The 21,178-nt window shown below is 51.5% G+C and overlaps 1 protein-coding gene across 10 annotated transcripts in view; it reads left to right on the plus strand.

Annotated features, from left to right (window-relative positions):
• Positions 1-21,178, plus strand: part of MCF2L (MCF.2 cell line derived transforming sequence like) — a 176,210-nt gene that overhangs the window by 72,404 nt on the left and 82,628 nt on the right. Inside the window, exon 1 of one of the 10 annotated variants that reach the window (XM_059685151.1) lies at positions 8,714-9,254. The exons of 8 other annotated variants lie outside the window; for them this stretch is intronic. In XM_059685151.1, coding sequence (XP_059541134.1) covers positions 9,152-9,254 — 103 coding nt within the window. In that variant the 5' untranslated portion in view covers positions 8,714-9,151. Of the gene's footprint in view, positions 1-8,713; positions 9,255-13,695; positions 13,919-21,178 lie in introns of those variants that run through there. One more of the 10 variants, XM_059685150.1, reaches the window with a different exon arrangement.

A 21,178-nucleotide genomic window follows, 5' to 3' on the forward strand; every position in this document is an offset into this window, starting at 1 on the left:
GTCCTCAGGGTGTGCTCCTAGACCAGGCATCACCTGGAAGCTTGTAATAAATGCAGATTCTCAGGCCTGGCCCAGCCAGGTGAGTGGTGCTCCAAGTGAGGCCCACACAAGTTTGTGTTTTTTTGCAGGGGGAGGGGAGGGGGATGCCAAAGCCCAGGTCAGCGGGAAGATAAAAGCTGGACACTCTGGTTCTTCAGTGGACTCCAGTGAGAAACAAGGAGGCACTTTGTGCCTGTGCCACCCTGTCTGGAGCTCCTGCTCACCCTTCAGTTAACACTGGGTCCTCCCTCAGGAACCAGCTCAGGGCCACTCAGGTGAGGCCTTCGTCCTGGGCCCACCTGGCTTTGTGATTCATATGCTCCTGTGCCCGCACTCCTGGGTGCAGTGCTGTCCCCACTGTACTGTCTGCTTGGTGGCTCCTTTGCCACATCCTTCAGTTCACCGAGTCTGCACAATGCCCTGTTTGACTTCATGTCCCCAGGCCTGGCACTTAAGTGTGCTCCATATGTGTTGGACCGGCAGAGTGTAGAAAGTACATGTTGATGTGAATTGAGAAATTGTGGCACGTAGATGAAACATCGAAAGATGAAATATTTGTGAATACTTCTCTGATTTTCAAAAAGAATACATGCTATTAAGAAACTACGAATTTTCCCTTCACAAATGATGGAAAAAATTATGAGTCCATAAGGAAAGTGATCATCTTCAGCTACTAGCAAAGATCTAGTAAATTCTTAATAAACTAACTTTTATGAGAGCGTGAGAGTGAAAGTCAGAGGCACTTCATGTTTTGGTGTCTGGATTTTGAGAAAGGCTTTCTTTACATCCTGTGTTGTCCTCCGTGAACGAAGAGGAGGGAGAGTGACCATAGGATATTGAGATTCTTTGGGTTCCTTTTTAGCAGCATTCACTCTCCCCTTCCACTGTGGGCAGAGCATGTGTCCTCCTTTGACTTGTTCTTGGTCATCTGACTGGCGTTGGCCTATTTGGTGCCCCCATGTGTTTGCACAGTGGGCTGGCCCTTCCCGTTCCCCAGTGATCCCTCGTGAAACATAGCCAGGGCAGTCGTGGCTTCTCCAGCCTGGGTCCAAATGAGGCGGGTGCAGCAGAGCCACCTACACAGAGTTTTGAACATGAGAAGAGTACTTATAATTTACTAGAGGCCCGGTGCATGAAAATTCATGCATTGGTTGGCGGGGGTGGGGGGGTGGGGGTGGTCCCTCAGCCTGGCCTGCCCCCTCTCACAGTCCGGGAGCCCTCAGGGACAGGAGGCGACCTGGCGATCAGGGAAAGGCGACACCCCATCACACCTCTGCTGCTGCCACTGCCGGCAGCACAAGCCTCGGCTGGCCCTGGGCGGCTGGGGGGCTGAGGGCCTGGGGAACTCCGGAGGCAGGCGCCCCGGCAGGGCTGAGGGGTCTGGACGCCGCCATCTTGTGGCTGTGGTTACTGCCATCTTTGAGGACATAGCAGTCAATTAGCATATTCCCTCTTTATTAAATAGGATGTGTTACTGAACTGGTATATAGCTTGTCGTGCAGCAGTAGTATGGGACTTGCTAACTAATTCAGACAGTATGCTTTGAATAGTCAGCCGAACAACCAGCCATCCAATGGGAGAATGGCAGTTCTCAGGGGGATGACTCCATTGTCTTCTCATTTTTAAATTATCTGTTGAAATATTCTCTTTAACTATTGTTGGAAAACAGAAGACCTGCCAGAAACACGTACATGCCCGTCCAGCATGCCAGCCACCGTCCAGCAGAAACAGAAATGGAGGTGTTCTCTTGGCCTCCAAGTAGTAGAGTTAAGAGTAGTAAATCAATGAGTAGAAATTACAGGAAGCACATTTTGACTGAAAGGAAATATTTTTCCAAAGGACTCCAAACACAGAGTGCTGGCTGTTGAGCTGGCTGTTGAGACAGAGCTGGAAAGTGCTGGCCCCTTGACTCCGAGGAGCCTCGCTGGGGACCTGTAGTGGCCTTGGCAGCTCTCAGATTCAGTGGCTTTTAAAATTGCTCGACCTGCTCAAATGTTTTGTAAAGGTCTCTGAGATTTTCATGTTCAATGGACATGATTACACACACACACACACACACACACACACACACACACACAAAATGAGTATTGGTGGTTAAAGTGGAGTGTTCAAAAGACAATATGTAGGCCCGGCTGGTGTGGCTCAGTTGAGCATCGACCTATGAACCAGGAGGTCACGGTTCGATTCCCAATCAGGCCATATGCCTGGGTTGTGGGCTCAATCCCCAGGAGGCAGCCGATCAATGATTCCTTCTCATCATTGATGTTTCCATCTCTCTCTCCCTCTCCCTTCCTCTTTGAAATAAAAAATATATATATATTTATTTTTTTAAAAAAGACAATATGTATACTTTACAGCAGGGGTGGGAAACCTTTTTTCTGCCAAGGGCCATTTGGATATTTATAACATCATTCATGGCCCATACAAAATTATCAACTTAAAAATTAGCCTGCTGTATTTGGTCAAACATTTAATTAACTCACCCCTAATGTCCTATCAGGGCCAGACCAAATGGTTTCGAGGGCCTTGTATGTCCCACAGGCTGGACAGCCCTCACCCCTGCTTTACACTACAGTTAGGTCCTCACTTAAAGTCCTCAGTAGGTTCTGTGACTTTAAGAGAAATGAAACCAATTTTACCACAGGCTTTTTTGTGAATATAAATAAGAGTTAACTTCCTACGCTATCTCATCAACATTATAACCAAACATTGTTGTACTAAATGATGTTATCGAGGATCTGCTGCTTGAGGGAGACCTTGAAGGCAATTTCAAACACAACCTGCTTTAAGCATCTTGAAGAGAGCAGTCTTAATTTGAATTTGCAGAAATCAGTCACATTCATGCATCTGCTTTTGCTTGCTAATTATCGCTTTATTTAAGCAAAACGAAGAAATGTAAACTGTTTTGACTTAAGTGGGTCTTGTGTTGGTGGAGCCATATCGGTACGCTCAACATGATTCTTGCTATGGGTTGCCCTCCTTCGTCAGTGTCTCCAGATGACGATCACATTGTCAGGGTCCTCCCACATCTTTGCTCAGTACTCAGCCTCCCTCTTCCCAGAAACAATTCCTGGACCAGTCAGCTCTCCTGGCCTTGCTCACCTCATTTCCTCGTAGCCCCGTGTAGAATTTCATCATGTGCGGTTTGCATCGTCTGTTAATCACTCGACAGATCTGCGTTGTTCTCCCTACTACCCTTAGAGCTCCATGAGAACACCGACCATGTTCCAGGCTCTTGTGAGCGTCCCCCTGGGACCACGCAGTACTGCCTCTACAAAGGCCACTCAGGGTGGCCGGTTTGCTCCAGTCTTTACCCAACTCATGTCTTCCAGCAGCTCCTTCGGCAAGTGTTCCTGGTGAGAGCACCTTTGCTGCCGGTCATCTGCATCCACTTAATAACTGAGAATTCCCCCTAGAATCAGACCTTTAGGGACTAGTAAATGTAAAAAACATAATCCGAGAAACCCTTCTTTTGGTATAACTAATAACAATGAATAAACGTTGCAATGAAAAGCTTTCTGATCCTCAGTTACTCGTGAAATAGGTAAATACATTTTCCCTATAAGAGAGTAATTTTAACGGTCTGTTAGGGTCCATGGATTCACAATTTAACCAAATGCAGTCTTCTGCAGCTTAGTCTGCACACGAAGGCTGCCTGGGGAGTATCTGCTCGTTTTCTTCTGTTGCACACACAGGCAGAGCCAAGGTTGGAAGCTCTTTCTGTCTGTCCAAGCTCACCTCTTTGCCAGGTTATCATCTCTGTGTAAGTAGATAGCAGTAATCCTTGCAGTTGGATTTGTACTATTATAAATAGTATTTTCACACTTCTGTATTTCTGATCAAATAAGAACTTATCTGGTCACATTCATTTTATACCCCTGGTTTTAGAGAAAGAAACATGTGTTCTATCTTTCAAAACGAGCTATTGCAGTTGTCAGATGCACATACAAAAATCTAGTTGCCTAAATTGTAGTTCCACTTAAGCGCTGAAATTAAAATATAGCCGATGTTCTTGTAGTCCTGTTTGGATAAAATGTGGAATGAGGTTTTCTGCCTTGAGGGATGATAAGAAGAATAGCACCACTGCAGAGAGCCAGTGTGAGTGTCAGTGATAACACTGTCTGGAGCCATCACCGTGGGTTCAAACCCCGGCTCTGCCATCTGTCAGCATGAAGTACCTCGGTTTCCCCATCTGTAAAGTGGATCCATGAGAGCAGCTTGTCAGGTTGCTATGAAGAGCAAGGGAGTTAAAGTCACATGAAAAGCACTCAGAGCTGCCTGTGGGCCAGAAGGTCTCAGCAAATACTTCTGGATGCCGTTGTCACATACGCATGTGCTTAGTGAGTGCCTGGCTCCTGCGCTCAGTACATGTGGCTGCCAATGTCATTATTACATATTATCACCCCCAAGTATGTTTTCCGATGAACAATCCCGGTAATGAGGCATGTGGAGATTTCCCAGGCAAGTGAGAAGAAGAGGGAAGCATCTGAGAGGCCGTGGCTCGGAGAGGAAGGGACGTGTCAGGGGCTGTGCTACCCAGATGGGATTCTCCAAAGTGCTGCTAACACAGAGCACACCCTGGATCCGGGCCACGGCACCAGCTTGTTAGGAAGGAGCTTCAAAGTCGGATCTTTCTAGTTCCCCTCAGAGGAACATGCGTCCCAGCTTAAGTCCCAAAAGGTACACAAATACTGAGGGAAATGAACTTTTGGGAGGAGACCTTCAAGAAAATTTAAAGATGTAAGTTTGACAGTACCAAAGAGTAGATGCTCTTTCTGAATTTTAGAATTAAGTGGTTGATGTGTATCTAAATTCGGGTTTCAGCAGATGTTCCTGCATTTTGCTTTGTTTCATTATAATAACAGTATTAGAGAAACGAATCCAATCCCAACGCACAAAGGCCAGTTTCTTATTTTTATATTCACACCATGGCTGTGGCACTTATTTCACCAGAGGAAAGAACTGGTGTTAATTTCATCCATGACATTTGGGACAAGATTTTGGGGACGGTGAACTGTCCCAAATATGACTTCACTTTTATAAGGATGATTTGTCTTTAAAGGTAAAAACTCTTTCAAGTGTTTGGATTTCTGAATCCTTCAGAAGGAAGACTATGTCATTTGATATTTAAATGATGACAAAATACAGGAAGTTGTTGAATGCACCTACATGTCAGGTCTCCATGATTTGTCAGTTTTATAATTTTATGACTCCATCAATTCTGCAAGGGCTAGAATTTTTACTGTTTTCTGAAAGCCATTCTTTAGTACCGGCAGGATCGCTCCCTCATAAAGACACGTTCATTCATCCTCACCAGACACTCAGAGAGAGTCTGCTCTGTGCTGACGTGTCCGCCTGGTGGAACCTGACTGTGTGGGTCTGCCTGGGTCTGGAAACTTCACCAGGAACCATCTAGGCACAAACCATCGCCTAATGTGAAGAGTGTTAGAACCTCATGTGGAAAGTAGAAATGAGCATTCTATGCGCTGCATGTTTATTCCCTCATTTAAGATTTGGCCCAGCCACATCCCAATTTATGTCTTTGAAAGATTTCTTTTCAAACGCAGCTTAGAAAGGACTCAATGACCATGTCATCTGTTATCTGTGTCTTAATAGACTTCTCAATGCACGTGACCTGGGTGGGCGTAATCTCTAGAGTTTGTCATGATTGGTCAGTTGTGGTGGAACTTTCTTTTATAAAATTAAGCAGATCAATTAATTATTCCTTTACTCCTAAAAAGAAACTTTGGCTTCTCCAACGATGGTTTCATTCCTGGGTTACAGAGGCCTCAGAATTTTAGAGAATTACAGTGTCTTACGGGTTATCATGATTGCCCAGCTCCCAGAATTTTCTGTCTTTGTTAGAGGGAAGATGTTGTCATTAAAAAATGACAAGAAGTAGCCTGACTGGAAGCCCCCTATTAAAACTGAACAATTTAGTAGTGACTAGCAGTGTGGCTCCCTCAGGAAATGCCATCAAGTAGGGCTGCGAGGCTGTGACCGAGAGCAGTGCCAGGTGAGGGGGGTGGTGCTCGGCACTGAACAGGAGGGGACTTCGCCAGGTGTGTTGCTGCCCTGGACCTCAGGGATTACCAGATTTAGGAAAGACTATTCAGCGCAAGGAGAACAATTCATCCATCTACCCACAGCCAAGCAGGGGTGCCAGGCACCAGGTCCAGCGAAAAACCCAGAAAAGGGATAAAGTGCGGAGAAGTCGAAACAACGCTTGTCCGCGGAGGGAGGCGTGCCTGGCGGGCCGGGGACTCCGCGGTGGGTGCTGGTGTGCGTGCCTGCGCGTGCCGACCTCCTGCAGATTCCCTGAATGCAAGCGCCACGTGTGGTTTTCTGCACACGGTTTTTTGAAAGAGAGAAAACAGATTTGTACCCGAGTCCTCAAGTGTGGCTTCAATGGAGCGTTCAGCAGGCGGCCGCTTCCCTGCCTGCATCAGCCCCAGAAGAATTGAATTTTCAATTACCCAGCATCTTCTTTGGTTGAAGACTGCACTAAGTACCTCCCTGCTCTCCTGCCATGATTAACTTCAGATGCTTTTACTGCCAAAAATCATGCCATTTATTGATATGAAACTTAACAATAGCTCGAGGCCCTATTGTGTAAAATATACTCTTGAGGCGTAAGATACAAGTCAGTCCACTTCTCAAGTGCTCTGGTTCCTTCAGCTTCCCCTAGCCTCGCCCAACCCACCCAGCGAAGGCCAGGGCCATGTGAGGGTGAATTGGATCTCAAGTGTTTTTTGTATTTTTTCACTGGACAGCTATGAGAGGGGTTTAGGGGAGGGCACGCCCACTGGCCGCTGGGAAAATCCCTTAGAGTTTTCAAGATGTTTGCCAAACCCAGTGGCTGCAAACGTACAAGACGAGGAAACTGACAGATTGTGAGTGAGGCTGAGATTCAGAATTGACTTTTGGAAACGGTTGCAATTAGTAACATCTTTAAAACATATTTAGATATTTACGGGGGAACGGGGTTAACCCACATCCACTGGATGGAAAGAACACATTGAATCATAAACTGCGTGAGCACACGTGTGTGTGTGTGTGTGTGTGTGTGTGTGTGTGTGTGTTCTGACTTCCTGGCTGCTCAGGGAATGGTCCCCACATTCCAAATTTTCACAGTTTTCTCTGCACATCTTAACACTTGTGGGGGGAAGGGGAGGGGAGAAAGATCCATGACAGAAATTCTGTGTTTCTGAGGTGCAGACCTCAGAAACGACGCATGACAGATGCTCGCTGCGGTTGGTCATCGGCTGGTGGCGGGCTGCTCCTGTGAGCACGTAGCAGTCGCGTTTCCGCGGGTCTTTCCCTGGGGTCCTGTGTCCTGAACCTGATTGAAGGATCCCTGGTCACGGGAAGAGGACCTGCCACATCAAACACACCATCTGTTTCCTCCTGATTGTGTGTTGGGAGGGGCCTGTGCTTAGAAGCCAGTGTGAAGGGCAGACATGCAAACTCGAGTGCCCGACAGCCCCCGTGGCTCATGCTTTGAATCTCGGTCAGGGTTTTCCTTTGCCTCTGGGTGAAGGAAGTGTTGACTGTGACTGTCCAGGTTCTGTGCACGGTTTTCCTCTCGTGTCGTCTTAAGGAGGCCGCACAGAGAGCTAGCTTCCCTCCGTGAGGTCTCAGGTGGCCCCAGAGGCTGGCTTGCCACACCCACAGGTACCAGCTGGGCATGGGGGGTGGCGGCAGGGGGGTTAGGGTAGCCAGCACCAGCTCCACCTGCCCTGTCTCACTCTCGACACCTTTAGTGCTCAGACGTGCAAATCTCCGTGTCACCAAGGAGCGTGCTGGGCAGAATCACTGTCTGTGGGAAGCTGCCCCGCTTAGGGGCTGAGGAAGCGCACGTCCCCCGGACCAGGACTGTCCCCTCGGCTTCACAGTCTCCAGCGGGAAGGACGCATCCGCCTAGGAACATGCCTGGGAGGAGGGGTGCACCCTGAAAGACTGAAATTCAATAAATGCGCTTATCTTGCTGTCAACCAGAGATGCCTGCCCTAATCACATTAGCTTATACAAGGGCACATGGTGCAGGGGCACAGCCTGGTCCTTCAGACAGACCTAAGTGCTAACCTCCGTCACTCCCTTGTTCTGCAACCTGCAGCATGGAACGAGCACGTTTAAGCCCCTTTGAGCCTAAGCGTTGCATTTTAAATGGCACTGAAGTTTGCTGCCTGTCAGGTTGGAGGCAAGGATCTGCAACACCAGCCTGTGCCCCACGCGATGCTGGCACAGAGCGGGCAGCAAGCAGCTCTGGGGCAAGAGGAGCATCCCCGGCGGTCCCTGGGCGGTCCTGAACCCCACCCCCGCCCCGGGGGAGTTGCCAGGACACCAGGCTCTGGAGCCGCTGGGCTTGGGGCAGGCTCGGCATCTCTCCATGGAAAGTGTCGGCTTGCCAAGCAAAACGGCGTTATCATTTCCTTTTTCCCAAGCTGGACAACAGGCGGGAGCAACAGGCAGCGGAACTTCCAGTTTATTTCAAGAAAGCCTGGGGCTGCTTCCCCTCCCTTCCTCCTGCCTTGTAGTTGTACAGTTGTTTGTTTGAACTTGAGACTTCCTGAACTTGGAAGGTGTTTTTGGCATGGGCCCTCCGAGCAGCTCCGGCACAAGCCCCCTTTCTAAGGAAGGAAACGCCCAGAACTTGCAAATAGAGTGGCTGGGTGCGGCCTCGCCTCCACTCCGCAGGAGTCTTTCTCTGACACCGCAGGCATCTTCTCCCGCTGCCTGTCCTGCAGGGTGTGGCTGGCCGGCTAGCATCCCTGTCTCTGCGGGTGGCAGGAGGCAGGCCTGGGGCGAGGGCAGGTTCTGAGCTGCGCAGAGGGGACTGTCAGTGCAGGCAGTAGTTCCAGAGCGAGGCCTGGACTTGGGGACTCCAGGGGACAGACTTGACTTGACGCTCTGGTCGCTAGAGATTGTGTGCCCGGCCCCGCGTGCAGAGCGGCACCGGGTGCCCTGGCCCCTGGCGTCGGTGCCTGCAGGCCCGTGGAAACCACGTTGCTCTGGCACAGGGGCCGCGTTTGGACCTCCTCTGAGCCTATCCTGAAGATTCAGAGCCTCTGCTGCTGCTGCTGCCGCCTGTCCCTGGTGGAGAGACCAAGTGATGGCCGAGAGGCGAGCGTCACAGGGAGCCCCTGGGGGCCCCCAACGTCGATTCTGGCTGCTGACCCGGAGGCGCCGGGGGACCTCAAGGCGCCCAAAGCCCGGTGAGGCGGGAAGGGGTGGCACCATCCAGGGCACACAGGGACAGGCTCCAAGTGTCCCCTTAGCAGGCAGGCACTTGCCTGTCCATTTCTTTGACTGAAAAATGTGTGCCGTTTGCAATAGTTTTTTTAAAAGGTTAGAAGTGACGTGTTGGGCAATCTCCGCTGAAGCCAGACTTCAGGTCTTGCTTCATTTGCTTTACTTAAAGTGTTCCGGTTCTGAGGAAGCTGGACTCGCCTGTCTCTGCTTTGCTGGGCTGATCATGGGGTAGACACAAGGAAAGCATTTGGTAAGTTGAGCACCGGGGCACGCGAGTCTTACATGCGGTGCCCTTTCTGCCTGGAGAGTGCCCTGCAGGTGGGAGGATGGATGGAGCAGAGCCCTCCCATCCTGCCCCCGCGTCCGAGCTCCCGTCCTCTGCAGCCAGACACCAGAGCCAGCGATCCAGGCTCGGGCAGGCGGTCCCCTGCCAAGGAGCAGGCTGCCTCGGAAGGGCTGCTCTCTCTGAATGGCACTGCTTCTACTAGAAGAAGGCGCGGGAGCTTTGAGCATTTGCTCAGCCAGACGGCACGACTGAAATTCTCACGGGTCTCAAAATAATGTGTTTTTACAAATTGACTTCCAAAGGAGCAGGGATATTCTAATAGACCGAGTTGGAGAAAAGAGCCTTGTCACACATTTCCGGTCCTTCCTCCCAGGAGCACCCCCTCTCTTCTTCCGGAACCTGAAAACCCCTTGCAGCTGTGCCTGGCTCTGTGACCTGGGCCTGCTGTGGGGCACAGATGCCTTGATGTAACATGCAACTCATCAGGAATAGGTCAGAGCCAGCTCCACGCCTTTCTGGGTTGTGGGGGCCCCATGACTCTCTCCCTTTTGGGGAGGGTGTAGGTCCGGCCAGTTAGCACTGGGGAGAGGATGATAGATGCCTGTGCGGAACCAGTGAACCTCTGTGAAACCTTCCCTGACCTTGGTTGTCGGGCCTCGACCAGCAGCACCCCCTGGGCAGGGCTGAGCATGTGGCCCTGGTGTAGCCGGTGGCCACACTGGTGGCCCTGGGGGTAGACTCAGCCATGGGCAGGAGAGCCCCCTCAGTTTCCCTTTGGGTGAGGGGGGCGGCGGGGACTGAAAGCCTGACTGCTTCCACTTCTCGGTGGTGATTCTGAGCTCAGCTGCATCGGAACGAATGATTCAGGGTTAGGCCACTAATTTCTGCCCTCACACCGAGTGCGTGGCGTGGTTACGAGGGTCTTGTGTGGCCCCTGGCCCTGCCCAGCACATACAGGGATGAGGCTTCGTTTCTGTCTCTCCAGTCCTCCCAAGCCCGCTGTTGGGTGTTGGGGTGGGGGGGGTCCCCAAGTTGTTTGACCAGACCCGCCCTGGCCCTGGTGGTTCTGTGCTGTGGCTCTGTTAGGGTGGCATCGAGGACCCCTGGGCTGAATTATCCTGATGCCTGGAGACTTAGAGAGGGAGGGGGGTGGCCTGAGGCTGCCCCCACTCCCCCCGCCAGTCATGTGGCCTGGGCAAGTGGATCTACTGCTCCAGGGGTGTCCCATTGGGGAATGTGGGCCCCCAGGCACCCACTCTCTGAAATGAAGGCCCCCCAGGTGTCCCCTTCCCTGTGAAAGGGGGCCCCCCGGGCATCCCCCTGCTGTGAAAGGAGAGCCCTTGGTGCTGGGGTCATCGCCGAGCCTGTGCAGAGGTCAGGAGCAGGGAGGGTACCCTCTGACTTGAGTGGCTTCTCTTTTCGTCGTAGCACTCGTTAGATAGCTGTATGCTGTGGCTCTGCCTGTCGGTCATCAGGACCCATGTGTAGGACGGGCAGTTAAGTGCTCTGTGACATGAGGCCCGGGTCAGCCTGGCTCCATGCAGCCCTCCTGGCTCAGTGCCCTGCCTCCCTGCACTGCCCTTCCCCTGGCCTCCCCGCACTGCCCAGACTCCCTGCACCAGCGCACCCTGGCACTTCACAGCTAAACCCCCACGACCTGCAGGAGCAGAGACCCAGCTCTCAGACACCCACTGCTTACATTTTCCTTGCTCCCAGAGGAGCAGCCTGGCTGGGCAGTCTTCCTGCCTGGGAATTTGTCCTCGTTCCTTCCTCAAAAACCCATGGGTACACGCATGTCTGGGTCAGGCTGGCCGGGGGGGGGGGGGGGCGGGGGGGAGGGCATGGACAGACCTCCCCAGGCTCCGCAGCTCCTTTCCTTGGGTTGAGCATTGAATGAAGTATCCTCAGGTTGACTCCACAGTCAGACTTCACACTCCAAGTAGAGGGCACGGGGAGAAGGGATAGTGGCGAGATTGTAGTTTTCTTTGATAACCAGAAACAACGTGATACCAATTAATTAAGTGGGAGTTAGAGATAATCTCTTGAATGCACCTCTGATCTGTCCTTTCAGCAATAGAACCATGACCTAGAGTGGGCACTTGAATGCACAGGGAAGGGCATTCCCTCTGTGCTCATCCGTCCTAGGACATTCGTTTCAACAAGCCAGGAAAACCGACAGTTTTACTTAGAACTAAAAGATTCTCTTTTTGGAAACATGCTTCAGGTTGACAGGGACCATTTGAAACAAAACCAGAATTAATTAAAAGAAGCAAATAGATATATTTGAGACAACTGGGTGAGTTGGTCGCTGCAAGAGAGCACAGAATTTCTCTTTGAGCTTCCTGGTGGTTAATGCAAAGAGGGAACATGTTTGGATTCCAGGTCACATGCAAAATAAAAGGTTCTTCTGGAAGGAATTCTGGAGGAAACCAGTAACTCAGCTGTGTACATTGGAAACAGTGGCTCACTCCGTGGGTGACCCCTTTGGAATATCTCCTTTCTTTTGGAAAACCAGGCACCTACAATGTTTCAGTGAGGCCTTTTCCAAAGTAAGCGGAGACAACAGTATGGCTCCGGCATTTGCTTGGGTTCCTCTGCCTGTTTCGGGACAGCTGACTGCTGGAAGGGGGATCTGACCTGTGGCTTACAGTCTCTCTCAGCAAGACGAGCTGCCATCGGTGCCGTGTTGGACCTCATAGCAGAGGCCGCCAGATGTGAGGCTGGCCTTCCCTGTGACCTGGGGAGGCGGAGGCCCATGCCTGTGCTGAGGCCAGCACTGAGGGGAGGATGCCTGGGGAGGAGCCGCGGGTTTCTCGTAAGCAGCTTGAAGTGAGCATAACCATTGGGGGAAACACAGTGTTGATACTTGGCCTCATCTGGATCCGGTGGGTCTCACTCAGAACAGCCTTTATGTTTGCAAACCTGGTGTTCGTCTTTTCAGGAGCCACAGAAAGCAGAGGGGAAGCATGCGTCCTCATTGTTGTTGTTCTCTTTCGCTTTTTGGAACTCCCAGATGAGCGGCTAAGGCCGGAAAAGACAAGAGGAGAGTGTGCTGTGTTATTTAAAGTGTGCATATTCGGAGAAGAAATACTTGTGTTGAGATATTTCCTGAGGGACTCTAGTCAACCTTATTGTAAGAAGTTTCATGGTTTGAAGAAATCTGGTTATTATTATTTTTTATTATAATTTTTTAAAATATCAGGCAACGTGGTGGAAGTCACTGCTTCTGGCCTCCTACCCCCACCACCCAGGCCAAATTGGCTCAGGCCCCAGGAGGACTCAGAGCTGGGGTGGGAGGGTTGATATTTCTGCTCTTTGGGGAGCCCTGGGGCTGCAGGCTCAAACCCTCAGCTCCCCAGGCTCCACTGTCTAAGCTAAGCAGCTTAGACTACAGCGTGTCACGGGGCATATCCCTGGTCACCTGCTGGTTGGGGTCTATGGACTCTGTCTGCGGCCTTGATCCGTGAGCATGGAGTGAGAGGAAATATTTCCCACTGTCCCCGGGAGCCCAGGCCATCTACTGGGCAGGGTAGGGCCAGCTGTGATGGGAATGAGGCGGCTGAACATCTCAGGACTCTACAAGAGGGTGTCCAGGTGGGGGCGCCTGCTCTACACCACAGATTGTTAGAGACACAGACTGAATGGAAAGCTAAGAAGAGAAGAGAGGGGCGTTAGAACACGGTGCCTGTACCTCTGCTTTGCTCATTTGCCTTTAAATAAATATAGGCTCTGCCTCTGCTTGTTCCAGCAAGTGACTAGTGTCCAGAGAACTGAACTTTATCAGATGGAAGAAGGTAGTGACGCGGAGTCGTTCTGGACAGTCTTGTCGGATGTAACATGTCTAGCAAATATGCTTCTCTCCCAGCTGGTGTGGCGCATAGCTGTATCTGACCCGCCCATCGCCTGCTTAAACGCGCAGGGAAGTCACGCCCGCAGAGGTGTCCCCTGTGCCTTGAACGGAGGCCGAGGCACACCCAGAGGTTCCTTTTTCTTTCAGTCACCCCGCACCTGGCCAGCGGGCCGGGAGGCGTGTGCAAATGCGCAGGGAGGAGTGGCAGATGTTGGCCTGCAGGAGATTAATCACCTTTTAATGCTTCATTCTCTCGTTCATGGGTAAAAACGAAAGTAAAAAGCCAGCTGGTCCCTCAGGTACATTTTAGGGAGCAAAGTTCAGTGGGAGACGGCTAATGGGTAACCGCAGGAGGGCTGCAGGATCGCCCGCTGCCCGCATGTGCTTCTCAGCCATGGGAGACAGATATGCTACCCGAATCTCCGTGTCTGAGATGAAGCGCTACTACATGTTTTCTGAGAGGTGCTCCTGGCTGCTCTCTGTGGCTGAGGGTGAGTCCGTGGGTCCCGCAACCCACCGTCCCTTTGGAGTCGCCCGCCCAGGTGTCCTGGGAATGGTCAGGGCTGCTGGCTGCGTGGCCATGGTTTCAGGGCAGTGGTTACTCGCGCTGTGCACTGTGGAGATGGTTCTTGTGGGTTTCTTGTGTTGGTGAGGGACGGTGCCGTCTGTCCTGAGTGACATGCAGTCTGTCCTCTGGGAGCCTGGAATAGCCCAGGGAATGGGGATTATGAGCAAATGAGCCTCCTTTCACCAAAGTTATCATTGGATAACTCTAAGTCATGTCATCAGCTACCCAAAAGCAAAGATCTCCCCTTGCTAGCAAGTGTAAGCTCCACGGCTGGTTGGAATTCGACAGGGGAGAGCTCAGCCAGCAGCAAGCCCATCAGGGCTGCAGCAGACCTCATTCCAGGGGCGCTTGATACATGAGGGCGCACGTGTAAAATGCAAAACAGAACAGAAGCCGGTAGCCCCGAGGTATTGATTATTCCTGGACAGAGTGACACGAGCCTGGTGACTTACTTGCTCGGTGAAGTACAATTCCACGACAAAGCTGTGTCCTTGTCCGCTCTCCAGGAAGCTGCGGATCCCAGCGGATCTCCCCGGCACAGTCCCAGCACAGAGCCCAGGGCCATGCCCAGGCGGAGCAGTCTCCTGTCGGGGAAGGGGTGCCTTCATTCACCCCTGACATTCAGAAGGCCTGGAATGTGGTTGTATATACATGGCTCCCGAGTTGGCTGGCTGAGTTGGACGTCCGAGAACTCAACTCGGACGTCCCCGTGACCGGGATCTGGTCCTTGCTGGGGAAGACACAGCCGCAGGGAAGGCAGGGGGAGCCATTGAATGTTTCCTCCACATTTAATGTGGCCCCTGGTTCTGAGTTCTCATCATCAGACCTGGAGCTTTGCCCTTTACGAAGCTTTGCGTCACCGTCTGATCTCCATGTCATCATTGTACAGACGGGAGGGTCAGGCAGTGGCTTCAGAATTAACATGGCTTGTCTTGGAGGTTGTCAGGAGGGACCACAGCGCTGGGGAAGCGGGCGTGGGTGCTGACAGGTGACTTGCCAGTGCAGCTTGGGTTTGCTGGGTGGACCCGGGAGGGAGCAGGGAAGGTGGTGTGTTGGCCAGGGAATCCACCCGAGGGACCACGCCCCCCCCCCCCCCCCCACGGCTGAGAGGGAGGGTCAGGATGGTGGGGCTGGAGCAGAGAGAAGGCCGCCTGGGGGAAGAGCTTTGAAGGCGGAAGTGAATTTGGCCTCATAGTGTGGGGCTTGGGCTCTGCCCAGGACATCAGTGGCTGCCTCGGTTTATCTTTTTGTAAAACAGGAAAATTGAGGCTCCTATGGAGGCTTCTGAAGTCAGTGACTGGGCTGAATCCACAGTTGGACTAGGTAGCCTTAAGCACTTGAGAGAACACCGTGAAGGAGTGTGAAGTTAATCACGTTGGTCCAGCACTGGCCGGCAGCTAAAGCATAGCCCATTGGAGAGGCCCACTGCACTCCCTCTGTGCCGGAGCCGGGCTGGTCTCCACACCCTGGGTCCCGGCACAGGGAGCACTTGGTGCTGAGACACCTCCCAGAGGAAAAGCCTGAGAATTTGAAAGCTGCGTATAGAACAGAGACCAGATGGCAAGGTCTTCTGGGGGCTGTGAAAATGGTCCATTTCAGTGATCCCCAGGACACGTCCTTGGTCCTAAAGTATTTTGGGAGGAACTGCAGGCGTGGGGACAAGAATTTGGGAAATCAGAGCATAGGTGCTGGCTCCCTCCAGCCCCCCAGGAGGACTGTTAGAGGAGAGGCTGTCTGGGTGCCCGGCCACCGCCCAGTGCCGGCCTCAGTTCTTGGTCATTTCAGCCCCAGGCCCCATGGAGCCCCTTGCTGCCACCCTGGTCCTGCGGAAGCTTCGCCTGCATCAGAAACAAGAGCCGAGCAAATGCCGCACCCCGACCTCGGTCCTGCACCTCCCTCATGTGCCTTCTCGGGTCCTCTCGGCGACGCTGGGGGACCCCAGGAATATTAGAACTCACCACTGGCCAATGTCTGGGTTCAGGTTTTACCAAGAAAATACGCCCCAGGGCTCTTCAGAGGTTCTTCCTTCTCTCGCCCCCTGTCCTCACATCTGAGAACAAGAAAGGCATGTCTGTGTGACTCGGGGCCCAGGCCACCGTGCGCTTCGGCACTGAGGTATCGGAGTCAGGAGCAGGCCCTCGGTGGGGGCAGGGGCGCCCGGGACGCAGGCCAGGGTCCTCCCAAGCCCACAGCACGAAGTTTTTAATGGGCAATAGAGTTTCTGTTTTGATTCTCAGTCTTTTTTCCTCTTTTTTTCACTTAATACCCAAATTCCCCTCCCGGTCCCCCCAGAACTGCTGTTCATGTGATAATGAAATCCAACCGAGACCGGCTGCCACGAGACCAGGAGGCACACGCTGGGTGCCCCGTTCTCTAAAAATACTCGACTGGTACATTAAAATTGAGTCAGAGTGGCAAACAGGGGAAGTGAAACCGGCCTTCGGGAACCTCGAGGACCGAGTCCTGAATCTCAGAAAGCTTAGCTGCTCTGCGCGGACGAGCAGGAGGCCGGGCGAGCTGGGCTGGGGAGCGTCTCCGTGCACAGCAGGTAGGAGCCTCCACGCCTGGGGTCAGAGTGTTGCTCGGACACAAGTGCTTGTTGTTAGAACTGGGTGTTTAATGTGATGCTGCAGAAGTCGTGTTAAGAACACAGATACTGGCGAGTGTGCTGTGGACATGTGACGTCTGACACGGATGTAAGGAGCGCCGACAGGGGCGCCACCAGCAGTGCTGCGTGGTCATCGCCGTCCACAGCCGGTGTCGGAGAGGTGCCCAGGGGAGAGGGTACGCCCAAATGTGAGTCCTTTCTGCGAGCAGTGGGAGCCCGCTGCTGGCCGTGTGATGTGTCCTGAGGAAAGATAAGCAGGGCTGGGCATAGGCGAGTTGCTCTGAATTAAGAATCTGTGTCTAGAAGCAAGTTTCAGGGAAATGGACTGGGGATGGGAGGCTTCCGGTTAGGGAGATGTGCACGGTGCGTCTGCAGGGCCAGTGGGCACTCCGGGGCTGTTTACTGGCACTGCCCAGTGTGTTATGATTCAGAGGAAACGTGAATAACATCTAACGTTATTTGCTATGTGGGTATGGCTGCTTCTGGCTAGGGCACGTGATACTTTTTATGCTCTTTATCTACCACATTTTTTTCTACTATTATATGGCAAGCAAGAAAGGTTGTTTAGTACCTCTGGCGTGCAGCGCTACCCTTATAAAAAAAAAAAAAGCATATGAAAGGACAGGAAAGAAAAGCAGCGGTGAACGCCACATGTTCGCCTCTGCTGTCTCGGAGCGGGCACTGGGACCTTTCCCCTGAGCCTCTAACAGGTATGTGTCAGCCCTCCCTGCTGGGTGGCTCTGCGTGTGGGTGCCCCGCACACGTTGTTGTCAGCTGGCTCCGTGGTGACCCTTAAAGGACATTCTACGTTGAGCAGGAGATAAAGTTCAACGTTTGGGGCCCTTTCTTAACTCATAGACTCTGTGTGAGATGCAAAGGGAATCGTAATTCGATCATATTTTTCTCTTAATGTATCAGTCCTATCATGGTTCTGCTTTGTAGGAAACCCTACCCATCCTGAAAGCAGCATGAACAGCAAAGCCCTTCTTTGTCGCTGTCTTATGTTGAAAGAACACTCGGAATATAAAATGTGTGGGCCACACTACTGTAAAAACCCGTTGTGGCAGTTTTGTTCTATATCCTACGGCATCACAGAAAAGTTGGGGTCAGGGGGATTACGTTTTGTACATCTCTAGAAAAAAAATGGTTTTCAAGAACGGAAAGTAGCCCTAGCTGGTTTGGCTCAGCGGATAGAGCGTCGGACTGTGGACTGAAGGGTCCCAGGTTCGAATCTGATCAAGGACACATGCTCAGGTTGTAGGCTTGACCCCCAGTTGGGGGCGTGCAGGAGGCAGCCGATCAGTGATTCTCTATTATCATTGATGTTTCTATCTCTCTCTCCTTCTCGCTTCATTTCTGAAATCAATAAAAATATATATATTTTTAAAAACACAGAAAGTAAAGAGTGTGTTAAATAGATCCAGCACAAACACACATCATGCAGAGGGAGCCTTGAGCAATATAAAAGAACACACCCCCAGACTAGACGGGGCGGGAAGCATTGGGTTTGATAATTGCCCGTTTGCAATTTTAATCGACATCTGTGTGAAATATGTCCACTCTTGTGAGTAAACGTTTATTTTCTAAGATTGCCCGAATGAGTGATCAGAGTACCCTCCATGACTCCTATAGAACAAACTTTCAGGAAAATAAACTTTTCTGCACTAAGCGAAGAACAAATGAATTAACAAAAGTGTCAAAGACCCAAGAAATGCTTTTCTTCATTCATCCCTTCATTCATTCATTGAGAAGCAGGGACTGGGTGCTACCGTGTGCCAAGCCCAGGCTCATTGCTGGGGAGAAAGCTGTACTATCACCCTATGTGCTTTATGAGCAGTTGGGATAGATGACAATCGGGCAGGAGAACCCACCAGGGATATTAATCAATTTCGGGAGGGAGAGATCAATGGGAAGAGCTGCCTGAGCTGGAACAGGGCTCTTGAAACCTGCTTCTTCCTGCCCTGAGAAGCTACCCTTGGCACCCCCTGCCAGCAGACAAGGTCTGGCACCTAGGTCCACTTCACCTGGTGGTGGGGGCCCAGCGAGGAGAGTGCTGCTTCTAGAAGTTCAGGGCCCTGAGGTGAAGGTGTGCTCACTCCAAAAAGCACAGTCTGAACTAAACTTAGATAGAAGTGAGCCCAGGCATTCACCTAGAACGTCCTTAAAAGTGTCTCTAAGAAAGTTGGCCAGCCTGCCTTCCTCTTCAGTGTATTTTGTCCCATGTGTTGTGTAACCTAATTCCCCTATTACGGTGGGTATTTTCCTGAATGACACAAACTCGTTTCCAACACATTTTCTAGTTGCTTGACTCATTCCGTGGAGTAAAGCAGATGTTCTTAAAGCATGATTTCATTAGCATGTTGGAAATTTTATCAGAAGCATTCCAAAAATCCCTCAGATTTTGTAAATGTGTTAGGTGAAAACTCATGTTAAATGGGACCGCTTAGAAGGCAACTGAAATTTGCATTTTAGAACATTCCTCAGATGTTCGCTTTTTATGCCCCGTCTTTCAGCTGGGTGAGACCAGGACGGACGTGCAGCTGGCTGCCCTCCGTGGCCTGTGAAGGATGCTGTGAATTCCAGAGTCAGGAGACCTCCTCATGCCTTACGTTACCAGAAATAACTCATTTTCGGTCAGGATTTGGATTGTTCTGGTCTCGACCACATGCCCACTCGTCAGTGCTCAGTCTTGCGTGTGGGATTCCAGGCCAGAGGACCATTTCTTGTTAAAAGTTCCTTTTTTGTACATTCCTTAGTAATCTTCTCATTGTATTTAAAATAATTCCTGAAACAAAACAAAAAAAGTATTCCTTTTTATTAATAGAAACCACTGTGTGCTCAGGAATATGCCTGACCTGAGTGTTGTGTGCTGCAGGCCAAGTGTGAGCGCACCCCCAGTTGTCTGTCCGAGGATGGCAGACACACAGGCCGCCGGTTCCTGTCTGATGGAGCCGCCAAGGCCTTGGACGCACTCCAGCGGCTCGTTCTTGGCCTCTGTAGATGGTGGAGTCTTTGTCCCTTGAGAGTAGATTTTGGGAATCGGCACAACTCGCAAGAAGGCGAGTGCTGAACGGGTTGGCTGAGCCAGCTGCGTAGTGATGTGGTAGACAACTTCTCGCCAGATCGCCTTCTTCATGAACCTGATAGAGAATGTTCTGGTTTGGATTTTTTTTTGAAAGGGGAGGGGGGAAGAGGCAGGGCGAGGGTACATGGCACTTACTTGATTGACCCCTCTTCCTAACATTTCACAGCCACTCTCTTCGTCAGTTATTTTTAAGTTGCATCAGGACTGCTGTAGTCATTGTAGATCAGCGTAACCTCGAAAACACCAAGAAGTTCGCTTACATTCTGATTTTTAAAAACAGCGACTTCTAAATTATATTTGAGCTCTGAGCGAGATAAAAGAAAACGCTTTCTGTCAACGCCTGGTGTTTACCGCACAGTGTCTGCACAGGGTTCAGGCTCCAGGCAAAGCCAAAAAAACGCTCCCGCGGCCGCCTTGGCTCCGTCATCACCCCCGTGTGCCTCGCGAGCATCCTGCTCCAGCTCAGGTCCTACAAGATGAGGGTCAGGGCGGCTCCTGGTCCTGGAGAGGCTTGTGGTCTGTGGTGGGAAAGGCGGCCCAGAGACCATGGGAGGGGGCATCCCAGGTCAAGAAACATGTGTGCTGATTACAAACACGGAACGGTTCCGGGAGGCAGGGGCCGTAGCCAGACAGGCAGGTGGGGATTTCTGTCTAGGAACTTGACTTTTAACCCGAGGCCCCAGGCTTTAAGCAGTGATGTACAATGAAACTTCTGTTTCAGGAAGGCAATGTGGATTCGATGGGGAAGCAGTCACCAAGAACCTCTGGGGCAGCCCAGCTCACAGACAGTGAGGTTCTGCACCGCTGTGGTAGCAGAGAGAGGGGCGGGTGGGGAGCAGCTGGAGAGACGCAGGGGGCGAACAGACAGAACTGGGGATGTTTTCCAGGGAGAGTCGTCAGGATGGTTCTGAGGCCTCTGGCTTGGGATTTGGGGGGTCGGTGGTGGCGCCGTTGATGGAGACAGATGCCAGGGAAGGAGATGGGGTGATGGAGCCCATTTTAGAACTGGCAATGTCTGTGAGAGCTGGCATGTAGGTCCGAAAGGGTAAAAGATCCGACTCATGGATGACATTGCAAATACACGGGAAATTGCTTTAATTCAAAAGATGTGTTTGTTCGACTGAGCATTGGCCTTCCTTGACGGAAGGTGAGTAAGGACGGGGAGAATGCTGCAAAGACCAACAGCTTGCTTGATTAATCATTCTCCCTTTGACATAAAAATATACATAAAATATGACCACGAAATAAACACCACTTCACTTAAAAGAAAAAGGAGGTGGTGGGGGTGGAGAGATGAGGTGCTGGCCATCAAAGGGCATGTTTGTGTCTTGATGCCTCCCTGGAGCTTCATGGGAGTTTTGCAGGATGTCACCATTGGAGAAGTTAGGTTTCAGGATTTCTCTCCATCATTTTCCACAACCATGTGCGAGTCCACAATTACCTCTCAGCAAAAGCTTGATTTTAAGACAACAGACGGATGGTCCCGGAGC

Source organism: Myotis daubentonii, chromosome 2 (assembly GCF_963259705.1).
Source record: "Myotis daubentonii chromosome 2, mMyoDau2.1, whole genome shotgun sequence".
Taxonomy (NCBI): Eukaryota; Metazoa; Chordata; class Mammalia; order Chiroptera; family Vespertilionidae; genus Myotis; species Myotis daubentonii.